At 36.6% G+C, this 12,389-nt stretch overlaps 2 protein-coding genes across 9 annotated transcripts in view; one reads left to right on the forward strand and one right to left on the reverse strand.

The window, feature by feature from the left end:
- Positions 1–12,389, forward strand: part of LOC309664484 (uncharacterized protein) — a 104,035-nt gene that overhangs the window by 71,188 nt on the left and 20,458 nt on the right. The window lies entirely within an intron of this gene.
- The window catches only part of LOC309664437 (cyclin-dependent kinase 20-like), an 86,621-nt gene that overhangs the window by 31,383 nt on the left and 42,849 nt on the right, over positions 1–12,389 (reverse strand). Inside the window, exons 8-9 of the mRNA XM_082469876.1 lie at positions 8,823–8,908; positions 6,176–6,305 (exon numbers count right to left, since the gene is read on the reverse strand). Of these exons, the coding sequence (XP_082326002.1) occupies positions 6,266–6,305; positions 8,823–8,908 (126 nt within the window). The 3' untranslated portion in view covers positions 6,176–6,265. The remainder of the gene's footprint in view (positions 1–6,175; positions 6,306–8,822; positions 8,909–12,389) is intronic.

The following is a 12,389-nucleotide window of genomic DNA, read 5'->3' on the forward strand; positions in this document are numbered from 1 at the left end:
GGTGCTGGGAAAACTGGACAGCTACATGTAAAAGAATGAAATTAGAACATTCTCTAACACCATATACAAAAATAAGCTCAAAACAGATCAAAAACCTAAACATAAGACTGGATACTATAAAAGTCCTAGAGGAAAACATAGGCAGAACACTCTTTGACATAAATCACAGCAATAATTTTTTAGATCCCTCTCCTAGAGGAATGGAAATAAAAGCAAAAAGAAATAAATGGGACCTAATTAAACTTAAAAGTTTTGCACAGCAAAGGAAACCATTAAATAAGTTCAGTGAAGTTGCAGGATAAAATATCAACACAAAAATCAGATTTCTCTTCACTAACAATGAACAATTTGAAAGATAATTGAGAAACAATTCCACTTACAATAAATAGCACCAAAAATAGTAAAATATTTAGAAATACACCTAATTAAGGAGGTGAAGGTCTAGTACACTGAAAACTATAAAATATTGATGAAAGAAATTAAAGAAGACACAAATAAATGGAAAGACATGCTATGTTCATGAATTGAAAAATTTAATGATGTTAATAGGTAAATGCTTGTCAAAGAGATCTATAGATTTTATGCAATCCCTGTCAAAAACCCAACAGAGGTTTTTGCAGAAATAAAATTCATATGAAATCTCAAGGGACCCCAAATAGCCAAAAAAATCTTGAAAAAAGAAGACCAAAACTAGAGAAATCACCATCCCTGATTTCAAAATATACTAAACAGTTACAATAACCAAAACAGTGTGGGGCTTCACTGGTGGCGCAGTGGTTGAGAATCTGCCTGCCAATGCAGGGGACACGGGTTCGAGCCCTGGTCTGGGAAGATCCCACATGCCGCGGAGCAACTGGGCCCATGAGCCACGATTACTGAGCCTGCGTGTCTGGAGCCTGTGCTCTGCAACAAGAGAGGCCGCGATAGTGAGAGGCCCGCGCACCACGATGAAGAGTGGCCCCCGCTTGCCACAACTAGAAGAAAGCCCTTGCACAGTAACGAAGACCCAACACAGCCATAAATAAATTAATTAATTAAAAAACAAAAAAAAACAGTGTGGTACTGGCATAAAGAGATATATATATATATATATATATGGAACAGAATAGACAACCCAGAAATAAACCCTCACATATAGGATCAAATGATTTTTGACAAGAGTGCTGAGACCATTCAGTGAGGAAGGGCCAGTCTCAAGGACCCAAAAAGTTGGAGGACTCCACATAACCACATTTCAAAATATACCATAAAGCTACAGTATTGAAGATTCTGTGGTACTGGCATAAGAATAGACATAGAGATAAATGAAATAGAATTACGTGTCCAGAAAAAATTCATACATTTATGGTCAATTGGTTTTCAACAAGGGTGCCAAGAAAATTCAATGGGCAAATAGTGCTAAGAACAATTGAATAGCCACATGCAAAAGAATGAAGTTGGACCCTTATCTCACAGCATACACACAAGTTAATAGATCATAGGCATAAATGTAAGAAGTAAAACTATAAAGCTTTGAGAAAACAGATGTAAATCTTCAGATTGGGCAATGTTTTCTTAAATATGCCAACTAAAGCACAAGCAACCAAAGAAAAAAATTGATAAATTGTACTTCATCAAATAAAAGTAAAAGCTTTGGGTTTCAAAAGACACTATCAAGAAAGATAAAAGGAAATGCACACAATAGGAATTTTTTTCAAATCCTGTATCTTAGGGATGTGTATCTGGAATATATAAAGAACTCTCTTACAAATCAATAACAAATAAATAATCCAATTTAAAATGGGCTAAGGATCTGAGTAGATATTTCTCCAAAGAAGGTATATAAATGGCCAATAAGCACATGAAAAGATTCTCAACAACAGCAGACATTATGGAAATACAAATTTTATTCACATATTATTTATTTATTTATTTATTTATTTTTGGCTGCATTGTGTCTTCGTTGCTGTGTGCAGGCTTTCTCTAGTTGCGGCGAGTGGGGGCTACGCTTGGTTGAGGTGCACGGGCTTCTCATTGTGGTGGCTTCTCGTTGCAGAGCACAGGCTCTAGGCACGCAGGCTTCAGTAGTTGTGGCACGCAGGCTCAGTAGTTGTGGCTCACAGCCTCCAGAGTGCAGGTTTAGTAGTTGTGGTGCACAGGCTTAGTTGCTCTGCGGCATGTGGGATCTTCCCAGACCAGGGCTCGAACCCATGTCCCCTGCATTGGCAGGCAGATTCTTAACCACTCTGCCACCAGGGAAGTCCCAAGGAAATAAAAAATTTAAAAACCAATATGACACTGATGAACATAGATGCAAAAATCCTCAACAAAATACTAGCAAACAGGGCTTCCATGGTGGCACAGTGGTTGAGAATCTGCCTGCCAGTGCAGGAGACGCGGGTTCGAGCCCTGGTCCGGGAAGATCCCACATGATGGACAGCAACTAAGCCCATGTGCCACAACTAGTGAGCCTGCACTCTAGAGCCCGCGAGCCACAACTACTGAAGCCTGCACACCTAGAGCCTGTGCTCCGCAACAAGAGAAGCCACCACACTGAGAGGCCCACGCACCGCAGCGAAAAGTAGACCCCCTCGCCACAACTAGAGAAAAGCCTGAGCACAGCAACAAAGACCCAACGCATCCAAAAATAAATAAATAAATTTATTTAAAAAAAAATACTAGCAAACAGAATCCAACAGCACATTAAAAGGATCATACAGCATGATCAAGTGGGGTTTATCCCAGGAATGCAAGGATTCTTCAATATATGCAAATCAATCAATGTGATAAACCATATTAACAAACTGAAGGAGAAAAACCATGTGATCACCTCAATAGATGCAGAAAAAGCTTTTGACAAAATTCAACACCCATTTATGATAAAAACCCTCCAGAAAGTAGGCATACAGGGAACTGACTTCAACATAATAAAGGCCATATATGACAAACCCACAGCCAACATCATTCTCAATGGTGAAAAACTGAAACCATTTCCTCTAAGATCAGGAACAAGACAAGGTTGTCCACTCTCACCACTATTATTCAACATAGTTTTGGAAGATTTAGCCACAGCAATCAGATACGAAAAAGAAATAAAAAGAATCCAAATCGGAAAAGAAGTAAAGCTGTCACTGTTTGCAGATGACATGATACTATACACAGAGAATCCTAAAGATGCTACCAGAAAACTACTAGAGCTAATCAATGAATTTGGTAAAGTAGCAGGATACAAAATGAATGCACAGAAATCTCTTGCATTCCTATACACTAATGATGAAAAATCTGAAAGACAAATTAAGGAAACATCCCCATTTACCATTGCAACAAAAAGAATAAAATACCTAGTAATAAACTTACCTAAGGAGACAAAAGATCTGTATGCAGAAAACTATAAGACACTGATTAAAGAAGATACAAACAGATGGAGAGATATACCATGTTCTTGAAATGGAAGAATCAACATTGTGAAAATGACTATAATAACCAAAGCAATCTACAGATGCAAAGCAATCCCTATCAAACTACCAATGGCATTTTTCACAGAACTAGAACAAAAAATTGCACAATTTGTATAAAAACACAAAAGACCCCAAATAGCCAAAGCAATCTTGAGAAAGAAAAACGGAGCTCGAGGAATCAGGCTCCTGGACTTCAGACTATACTACAAAGCTACAGTAATCAAGACAGTATGATACTGGAACAAAAACAGAAATATAGATCATTGGAACAGGATAAAAAGCCCAGAGATAAACCCACACACCTATGGTCACCTTATTTTTGATAAAGAAGGCAAGAATATACAATGGAGAAAAGACAGCCTCTTCAATAAGTGGTGCTGGGAAAAATGGACAGCTACATGGAAAAGAATGAAATTAGAACACTCCCTAACACCATACACAAAAATAAACTCAAAATGGATTAAAGACCTAAATGTAAGGCCAGACACTATCAAACTCTTAGAGGAAAACATAGGCAGAACACTCTATGACATAAATCACAGCAAGATCCTTTTTGACCCACCTCCTAGAGAAATGGAAATAAAAACCAAAATAAACAAATGGGACCTAATGAAACTTAAAAACTTTTGCACAGCAAAGGAGACCATAAAGAAGACGAAATGACAACCCTCAGAATGGCAGAAAATATTTGCAAATGAAGCAACTGACAAAGGATTAATCTCCAAAATACACAAGCAGCTCATGCAGCTCAATAACAAAAAAACAAACAACCCAATCCAAAAATGGGCAGAAGACCTAAATAGACATTTCTCCAAAGAAGATATACAGATTGCCAACAAACACATGAAAGGATGCTCAACATCACTAATCATTAGAGAAATGCAAATCAAAACTACAATGAGGTATCACCTCACACTGGTCAGAATGGCCATCATCAAAATATCTACAAACAATAAATGCTGGAGAGGGTGTGGAGACAAGGGAACCCTCTTGCACTATTGGTGGGAATGTAAATTGATACAGCCACTATGGAAAACAATATGGAGGTTCCTTAAAAAACTAACAAGAGAACTACCATATGACTCAGCAATCCCACTACTGGGCATATACCCTGAGAAAACTATAATTCAAAAAGAGTCATGTACCACAATGTTCATTGCAGCTCCATTTACAATAGCCAGGACATGGAAGCAACCTAAGTGTCCATCGACAGATGAATGGATAAAGATGTGGCACATATATACAATGGAATATTACTCAGCCATAAAAAGAAACAAAACTGAGTTATTTGTAGTGAGGTGGATGTACCTAGAGTCTGTCATACAGAGTGAAGTAAGTCAGAAAGAGAAAAACAAATACTGTATGCTAACACATACATATGGAATCTAAAAGAAAAAAAAAGGTTCTGAAGAACCTAGAGGCAGGACAGGCATAAAGACGCAGACGTAGAGAATGGACTTCAGGACAAGGGGAGGGGGAAAGGTAAGCTGGGACGAAGTCAGAGAGTGGCATGGACTTACATATACTACCAAATGTAAAATAGATAGCTAGTGGGAAGCAGCCGCACAGCACAGGGAGATCAGCTCAGTGCTTTGTGACCACCTAGAGGGGTGGGAGAGGGAGTGTGGGAGGCAGACGCAAGAGGGAGGAGATATGGGGATATATGTTTATGTATAGCTGATTCACTTTGTTATAAAGCAGAAACTAACACACCATTGTGAAGCAATTATACTCCAATAAAGATGTTAAAATAAAAAACCAATGTGATAGCACTTTACACCTATATGGATGGATATATTAAAAAGGCAGACAGTATCGAGTGTTGGCAAAAATGTGGAGAAATTGGAATCCTCATTCATTGGTAGTGGAACTGTAGAATAGTGCAGCCAACTTGGAAAGCATGAAGTTACCACATGACCCTGCAATTCCACTCTTATGTGTATACCCAAGATTATTTAAAACATCTGTCTACACAAAAACTTATTGAATGTTCATAGCAGCACTATTCACAATAATCAAAAAGTTAACCCAAATGTCCATCAACACATGAATGGATAAACAAATTGTGGTGTATACATACAATGGAATATTATTCAGCCCTAACAATAAGGGGGGTGGGGAGTAACTCCTCAGTGAGTATGGGGTTTTCTTTTGGGGCGATGAATATGTGATGAATGTTTTGATAGAGACAGTGTTTGCACAACATTGTGAAAATACTAAATGCCCCTGAATTGTTTGCTTTAAAATGGTTTGTTTTGTGTGAATTTTATGTAATGTTGTATGAATTTTACCTCAACTTTAAAAGTAAGAAAATGAAATAAAATTGTAATGTGTCACCAAAACAGTGAATAAATAGCCCTAAGCTTTAAAGAGAATATTGACGTTTAGGAACTTAAAATGGAATACTTTGTTTATCATAAGCCACCAAAAAAAAAGTGATCAGCAGTTTACACTGTAAGTATCAAACAGCTCATTGAAAGAATATATAAACAACTCTTGCAAATTAATGAAAAATAGGCAACATGGCAGAAAAATGGGAGAGTTGGACAAAAGTACAGATGAGTAACTCCTATCATGACATGGAGACTTACAATCTCAGATTCATAGCTCTAAAGGTATAGTAAAACATTCACAAGGGCAGTATAATTGCTATCATAAGGAAGATAATGTTTAATCTGAAGTATTTTTAATACTGAGGTTCAGTAGCATGGAAATAACAAATAAAAATATAATCTTACCTCACTAACCTGTTCTTCACCTCTTTATTTTTTTTATCTTCTCAAGTTCAGCAAGAAAAGCAGTTGCCATCATCACTCTCCTTCAGTACACTAATCATCCCTCAAAATAAAATGGTTATGGTTCAGGTAACTGTGGAAATAAAAAAAGAAAGATGTGTATTAACTTTTCTCTTTGAAAAAATCTCATGCAGTTTTACATATCTATGGTGGGCTGGATAAATTTGTACATGGCAGGAAGAAAAGTGGCTTTCCATTTGCACAGCCCAACCGAAGAAAGAATGTAAATTCCTAAAGAATTTCATGAATAATAATGACAATAAGACATAGAGTACATTTCCAAAATCATGACAAAGGCAGTATACAAATGAAATGGTTTGATTCAGGAAAATTATTAACAACCCTAAATTAAGGAAATTAAATAACAAACCTCATACCACATACCTATCCTATACTGTACTCTATACTTCAGCACTTTCCAAAGTAAAAATAATTATATTTTTTAGGAATTCCAAGCAAGTATCATTAGAAACATAAAAGGCACGATACTCAGAAACAAGAGAATTCTTTCAAATGACCAATACTTAAAGCTTGTATAAACTGTTCACTTACTTTAGGTCAGCAAAATTCAAATTGCTTTACTAGAGCAGCCAATGAAGGGTCACATGGCGAGTTTTTCTATTTGGGAGAATGAAAACTAGTGATCTATATCAGAGTCCTGTGAATTGTTGACATTTCTCCACCTGCAATTTCCTGAAACCCTAAGCCTGGGAAATACCCTTTCAGCTTAGTTCCTTAATGTCAGGGCTTCAGAAATGTGGCATCCACCAACTCTTGTGATTATTTCAAGTATGAAAAAAGAATTTAATAAATTATATGCTGGAATTCAAAGCTCTGCATTTGTGGGGAAATCTAATTTCTTAAAGGATGGCTTGAAGAAATACTTTGATATTGAGCAATTTTTAAACCTGTTAACGTGAAAAGAATGTTTGTTTGGTAAAACAGCATCATCCTGATCGCAGGTGGCCTTGGCCTGTAGCGGCTTGAAGCAGGATTTCGGTTTCCAGGCAGAGATTGAGGTCGGGCAATGGCAGTGAGAGCGCTGAATCCTAGCCACCACACTGCCAGGGACCAGTGGCCAGTGACAAGTCCCTGGCCTGTCAGCTGTGTGGAAATGAATTTCCACATAGAGACGGAAAGTAGTGAAACAAGTAAAGTGTTTATTAGGAGGAAAAGAGTACAGTACATGTGGATGGACACACAGGTGGGCTCAGAGAGAGAGTCGCACCCTCGTGGTAGTTTGTATCACTTTTATGGGGCATTTCTTCTGGGTTTCCTTAGACCAATCATCTTGCTTTGCCTGCTTCTGAGTCTGTATTTGGTTTATCTCAGGGTCCTCCCATGTGTGCGTGCGCATCTCTTAGCCAAGCTGGATTCTGGTGAAGAGGCCTATAGGTAGTTGACATCACTTACTATGGGGTGGCCCCCCCTCCCTTTTTGACCTCCATGGAGCCTTTCTGTGCATGTATAGTCGAGAAGGTCTCCTTGACTTCAAGAATGAGGAACATGTGGTCTTTTATCTCTTATCTGAGCAGGGCCCAACCTCCTCCATCATCCTGCTTTTATGGGGTTCCTGCTATTATGGAGTTCCTGTCCACAGGGGAGAAACTGTTCAGCCTGGGACCCATCTACCTCCTGCCTCAATCCCTGAGACAACTTGAAGCCTCAAAACCAACACCATCATTTTATTTTTACTTTAAAATGAAGTAAAATATTAATAATGGCTTAGAGTTGTATAATACAAAATGAGAATACAAACAAATTTAGGTCACTTCTGAAAGTTGAAAGCCAACCCCTCTGTCTCTATACACACACACACTTTGTATATAAATATAAAATGTGACACAATTTTTCATAATAGAAGAAAAATTGGTGAGAATACATCTGTTAGAGAATTATCAGTATTGAGTATTTCCATAAGAATCTAATCAAACCAAGGCTTCTTTGACACAGAATTAATTTTTTGTTCTGGTAGGAAAGAATATCACTAGGATTAGAAAGCAAATATGATGTCCCATAAATTATTAATAGTTCATGAGTAAATAAATATATGTAATAAATTTCATGAAGACACCATTAACAATGCCATACAATCAGCCTAGTATGGTGTTTGTCATAAAGTTCCTTGCAAAAACATTGTTAAAGTTTATTAGCCATTATAGTCAAACAACCACAGTGTGTGAACTTTGGCATTTCTGAAAATATCCACAGGGTACCCATATCCTCGGTAATTAACCTCAGTGCAGGTTATGTCCTAATTGGGGGTGGCTTCCAGCATGTCCTGAGAGCAGAGGCTCACCCCATGGAGCCAGCTTGGGGCTTGCTAGCTTGGCATCTGTAAACCCAGGACATCTCCATCAGCCCCGAAATGGCTGCCAGCTTCCCTTGTGCTCTCTGGTCAGGGAGACTAAAAACCTTGAGATGCAATGGACTTCAGAGCTCCTCTAGCTCAGCACCTTGTTCAGGAAACTAAAAACAGGCCAAGATATTTTGGCAATTCGAAATCCACCTCTTCCAATTTCCCCTTGAGGATAGCCATCGTAATTTCAAAAAGTGGCGAATATGATCATTTATTTATGGTATTATATACCTGAAGAGGAACCTGTCCTTTTGTTTCTTCTGCAGTAGTGGACTCTCACTTTTCCAACTCCATCCTGAAATCACATCTGTGAAACCCTTCAGAGAAAAATTTGTAAAATGTTAGCCAACAGAAAAGGTATTATAGTAATTCACTTCTCACTGTAGTAATACTTCCAATCTGAAATCAGTTCTAAGAGGTCTCACAGGAGAACCATTAAACTGCTACCAGTCAGTTGTTCATTGGGCATTTCTATGAAGTCGAATTTCTAGGAATTGGAGATGCAGTGAAATGAACTATGGTACTACAGCTATCATTATCTCATGACCGTTATAAATAAAATCAACTTAAATGTGCCTTTACTAGTGTGAAACGTAGAAAAGTTGGCATTTTAAACGAAAGTATGTAACTTTCTGACAACAGTAATATCTGACTAAACAAAGTGCTCTATTTCCAGACCATACCAAATGCAAGGTTTACATCTTATTGCTGGAGTAGAAGGAATGAGCATCTGTATTATCATCTCTCATTCTTATGGGAGAAGGCAGGTCTCTAGTCGACCTTTTCTCCTCCCCCCCATCTCAGGATCAAAAATTAAGTTTCCCTGTAGTTGTCACTGTCAATGCTGGAGAGAGTCATTTCAGTAAAATATAACCTTATTTTATTAAATGTTGAAAAAAGTAGCCCTGTGAAGAGAGCCAGAATCCATTCCACAAAATTTCTGCTTCTTCTGGTCTACTCATGAATTTCTTCCCTTGCCCAAGTAAGTCAAGAAATTCTTATGAAATTGCCCTGACACTAACAGAAGGAAAACTGGAAAATTCACAAATATGTGCACACTAACAACACACTCTTAAACAACGAATGGGCCAAAGAAAAGATCGCAAGAGAAGTTAGAAAATACCTTAAGACAAATGAAAACAAAAACATAAACATGCTATACCAAAACTTAATGGGATGCAGTGAGATAAGTTCAGAGGGAAATTTATAGCTTTAAATGCCTACATTAAAAAATATCTCAAATCAGTCACCTAACTTTGCACCATAAAGCACTAGAAAAAGAAGAGCAAACTAAACACAAAACTAGTACAAGGAAGGAAATAATAAATATTAGAGTGGAGATAAATAGAGAATAGAAAAACAAGAGGGAAAATAAAGGAACCAAATTTATTTTAAAAGAGCAACAAAATTGACAAACCTTTAGCTAGAGTGACCAAAAAACAGAAAATCTCAAATTACTAAAATCAGAAACGAAAGTGAGGAAATTACTACGGACCTTAGTACTAACGATAGCACTGAATTGTACTCTTAAAAATGGTTAACATGATGAATTTCATTTCATGTAAATTTTACCTTAGTAAAAAAGCCTGTATTTGTGTGGATTCATACCTGGACTCTCTGTTCTGTTCCATTGATCTACGTGTCTATCATCTCACCATTACCACACTGTCTTAATAACTGTGACTTTACAGTAAGTCTTAAAGTCAAATTTTTTTCTTTTCAAATTTATTTTGGCTACTCTAATTCCTATGACTTTCTATAAAGAGTTTAAAGTTAACTTGTCAATATATAGAGTGAGTGATGCTGGGATTTTTATTGGAATTGTGTTAATCTATAGATCATTTTTTAAAGAATTGACATTTTAACTATATTGAGTCTTTCAATCCATGAGCATGATATATCTCTCCATTTATTTAGATTTTTTAGACACCCTTTGATTTCTTTCATTAGCTTTTTTTAGTTTTAAGTGTACAGCTCCTACACGTTTGTTAGATTTATATCAAAGTATTTCCTTTTTTAAAAAGAAGCTATTGTAAATGGTATTTAAAAAACAGATTTGGTTTCCTATTTTTCATTAATATTATATAAATTACATTTTAATTTTTGTGCATTGACCTTTTATTATGCAACTTTGCTACATTCACTTATTCATTCCAGTAGCTTTTAAAATAGATTCTGGAGATTTCTACTTTAACAATCATGTCATCCTTTCCAATCTCTAAGCTTTTTTCCCCTTGCTTTATCGCACTGGCTTGTCAACCAACCTATGGTGTTGAATAGGAGTGGAAAAAATATATATCTTTGCTTTGTTCTTGATCCTGGGGTAAAACATTAAATCTTTCACTACTAAGTATGATGTTAGCTATAAAATTTTTTTGTCGATGCTTTCTATTCCTAATTTACTAGAGTTTTAATGCTGAATGGACGTTGAATTTTTCAAGTTCTTTTTCTGTATCAATTGATATAATCATGTGGTTTTAATTATTTTAGTCCAGGGGTCAGCATACTGTGACTCACAGGCCAAATCCTGCCCATTGACTGTTTCTTTAGAGGCCACAAGCCAAAAAATGATTTTTTCACATGTTTAAAGTATTGTAAAAAGAAGAAGAATATGCTATAAAAACTGTATGTCACCCACAAAGCCTAAACTATTTACTATCTGGTTCTTTACTGAAAAACAATTGCCAAATCATCCTTTAGTTGATTAATATAGTGGATTGCATCAATGATCTCTGTCTGTTTAACTAGCTTTGCATCACAAGAAAACCCCCACTTGGTTGTGATGTATTATTCCTTTTATAAATTTCTGGATTTAATTTGCTATAATTTTATTAGAAAATTTTATGTCTATTTTCATAAGGGATATTGATTTGTAACTTTCTTACAAGGCCTTTTAAGGCTAATACTAGCCTCAGAAATGAGTTAGGAATCTCTCCTTTTCTATTTTTTAATTTGAAAATATTTTCTTAAGAAGCTCTATTTATTTTATATTCATAGGAAAATTGAGGAGACAGTATAAAAGTTACCCCCTGCCCCAACACACACACAGCTTCCCCCACTACCAATGTCTCATACCAGAGAGTACATTTGCAGGTTATTTGATAATCAACCTACATTGACACATCATTATCACCAAAAGTTCATCAAGGTTCACCCTGTGGGTTTTGACAAATGCATAATGACATGTATCACCATTATAGTATCATACAGAACAGCTACACTGCCCTAGAAATCCTCTGTGCTCCACAAATTTATTTATTCCTCCCTCCTTCTGAACCCCTGGAAACCACTGTTCTTTTTTACTGTCTGCATAATTTTACCTTATCTAGAATTTCATATATTGCAACCATACAGTGCGTAGCCATTTCAGATTGTCTTCTTTCACTTAGTAATAGGCATTTAAGTTTCTTCTATGTCTTTTCATGGCTTGAAAGCTCATTTCTTTTTAGTGCTGAATAATATTCCATTGCCTGGATGTTTCACAGTTATTTATTTATTCACTTAATGAAGGACAACTTGGTTGCTTTTAAGTTTTTGCAATTATGAATAAAGATGCTATAAACATCCACATGCAGGTTCATAACTTTTCAATTCCTTTGGGTAAATGCCAAGTAGTGCAATTGCTGGATCATATGGTAGGAGTATGTTTAGTTTTGTAAGAAAGTGCTTAACTGTCTTCCAAAGTGGTGGTACCATTTTGCATTCCCACTAGCAATGAATGAGAGTTCCTCTTGCTCCACATCCTTGTCAGCATTTGGTGTTGTCAGTGTTACAGATTTTGGCCATTCTGATAGGTGT

Source organism: Balaenoptera physalus (genome assembly GCF_965194825.1).
Source record: "Balaenoptera physalus genome assembly, chromosome: 7".
Classification (NCBI taxonomy): Eukaryota; Metazoa; Chordata; class Mammalia; order Artiodactyla; family Balaenopteridae; genus Balaenoptera; species Balaenoptera physalus.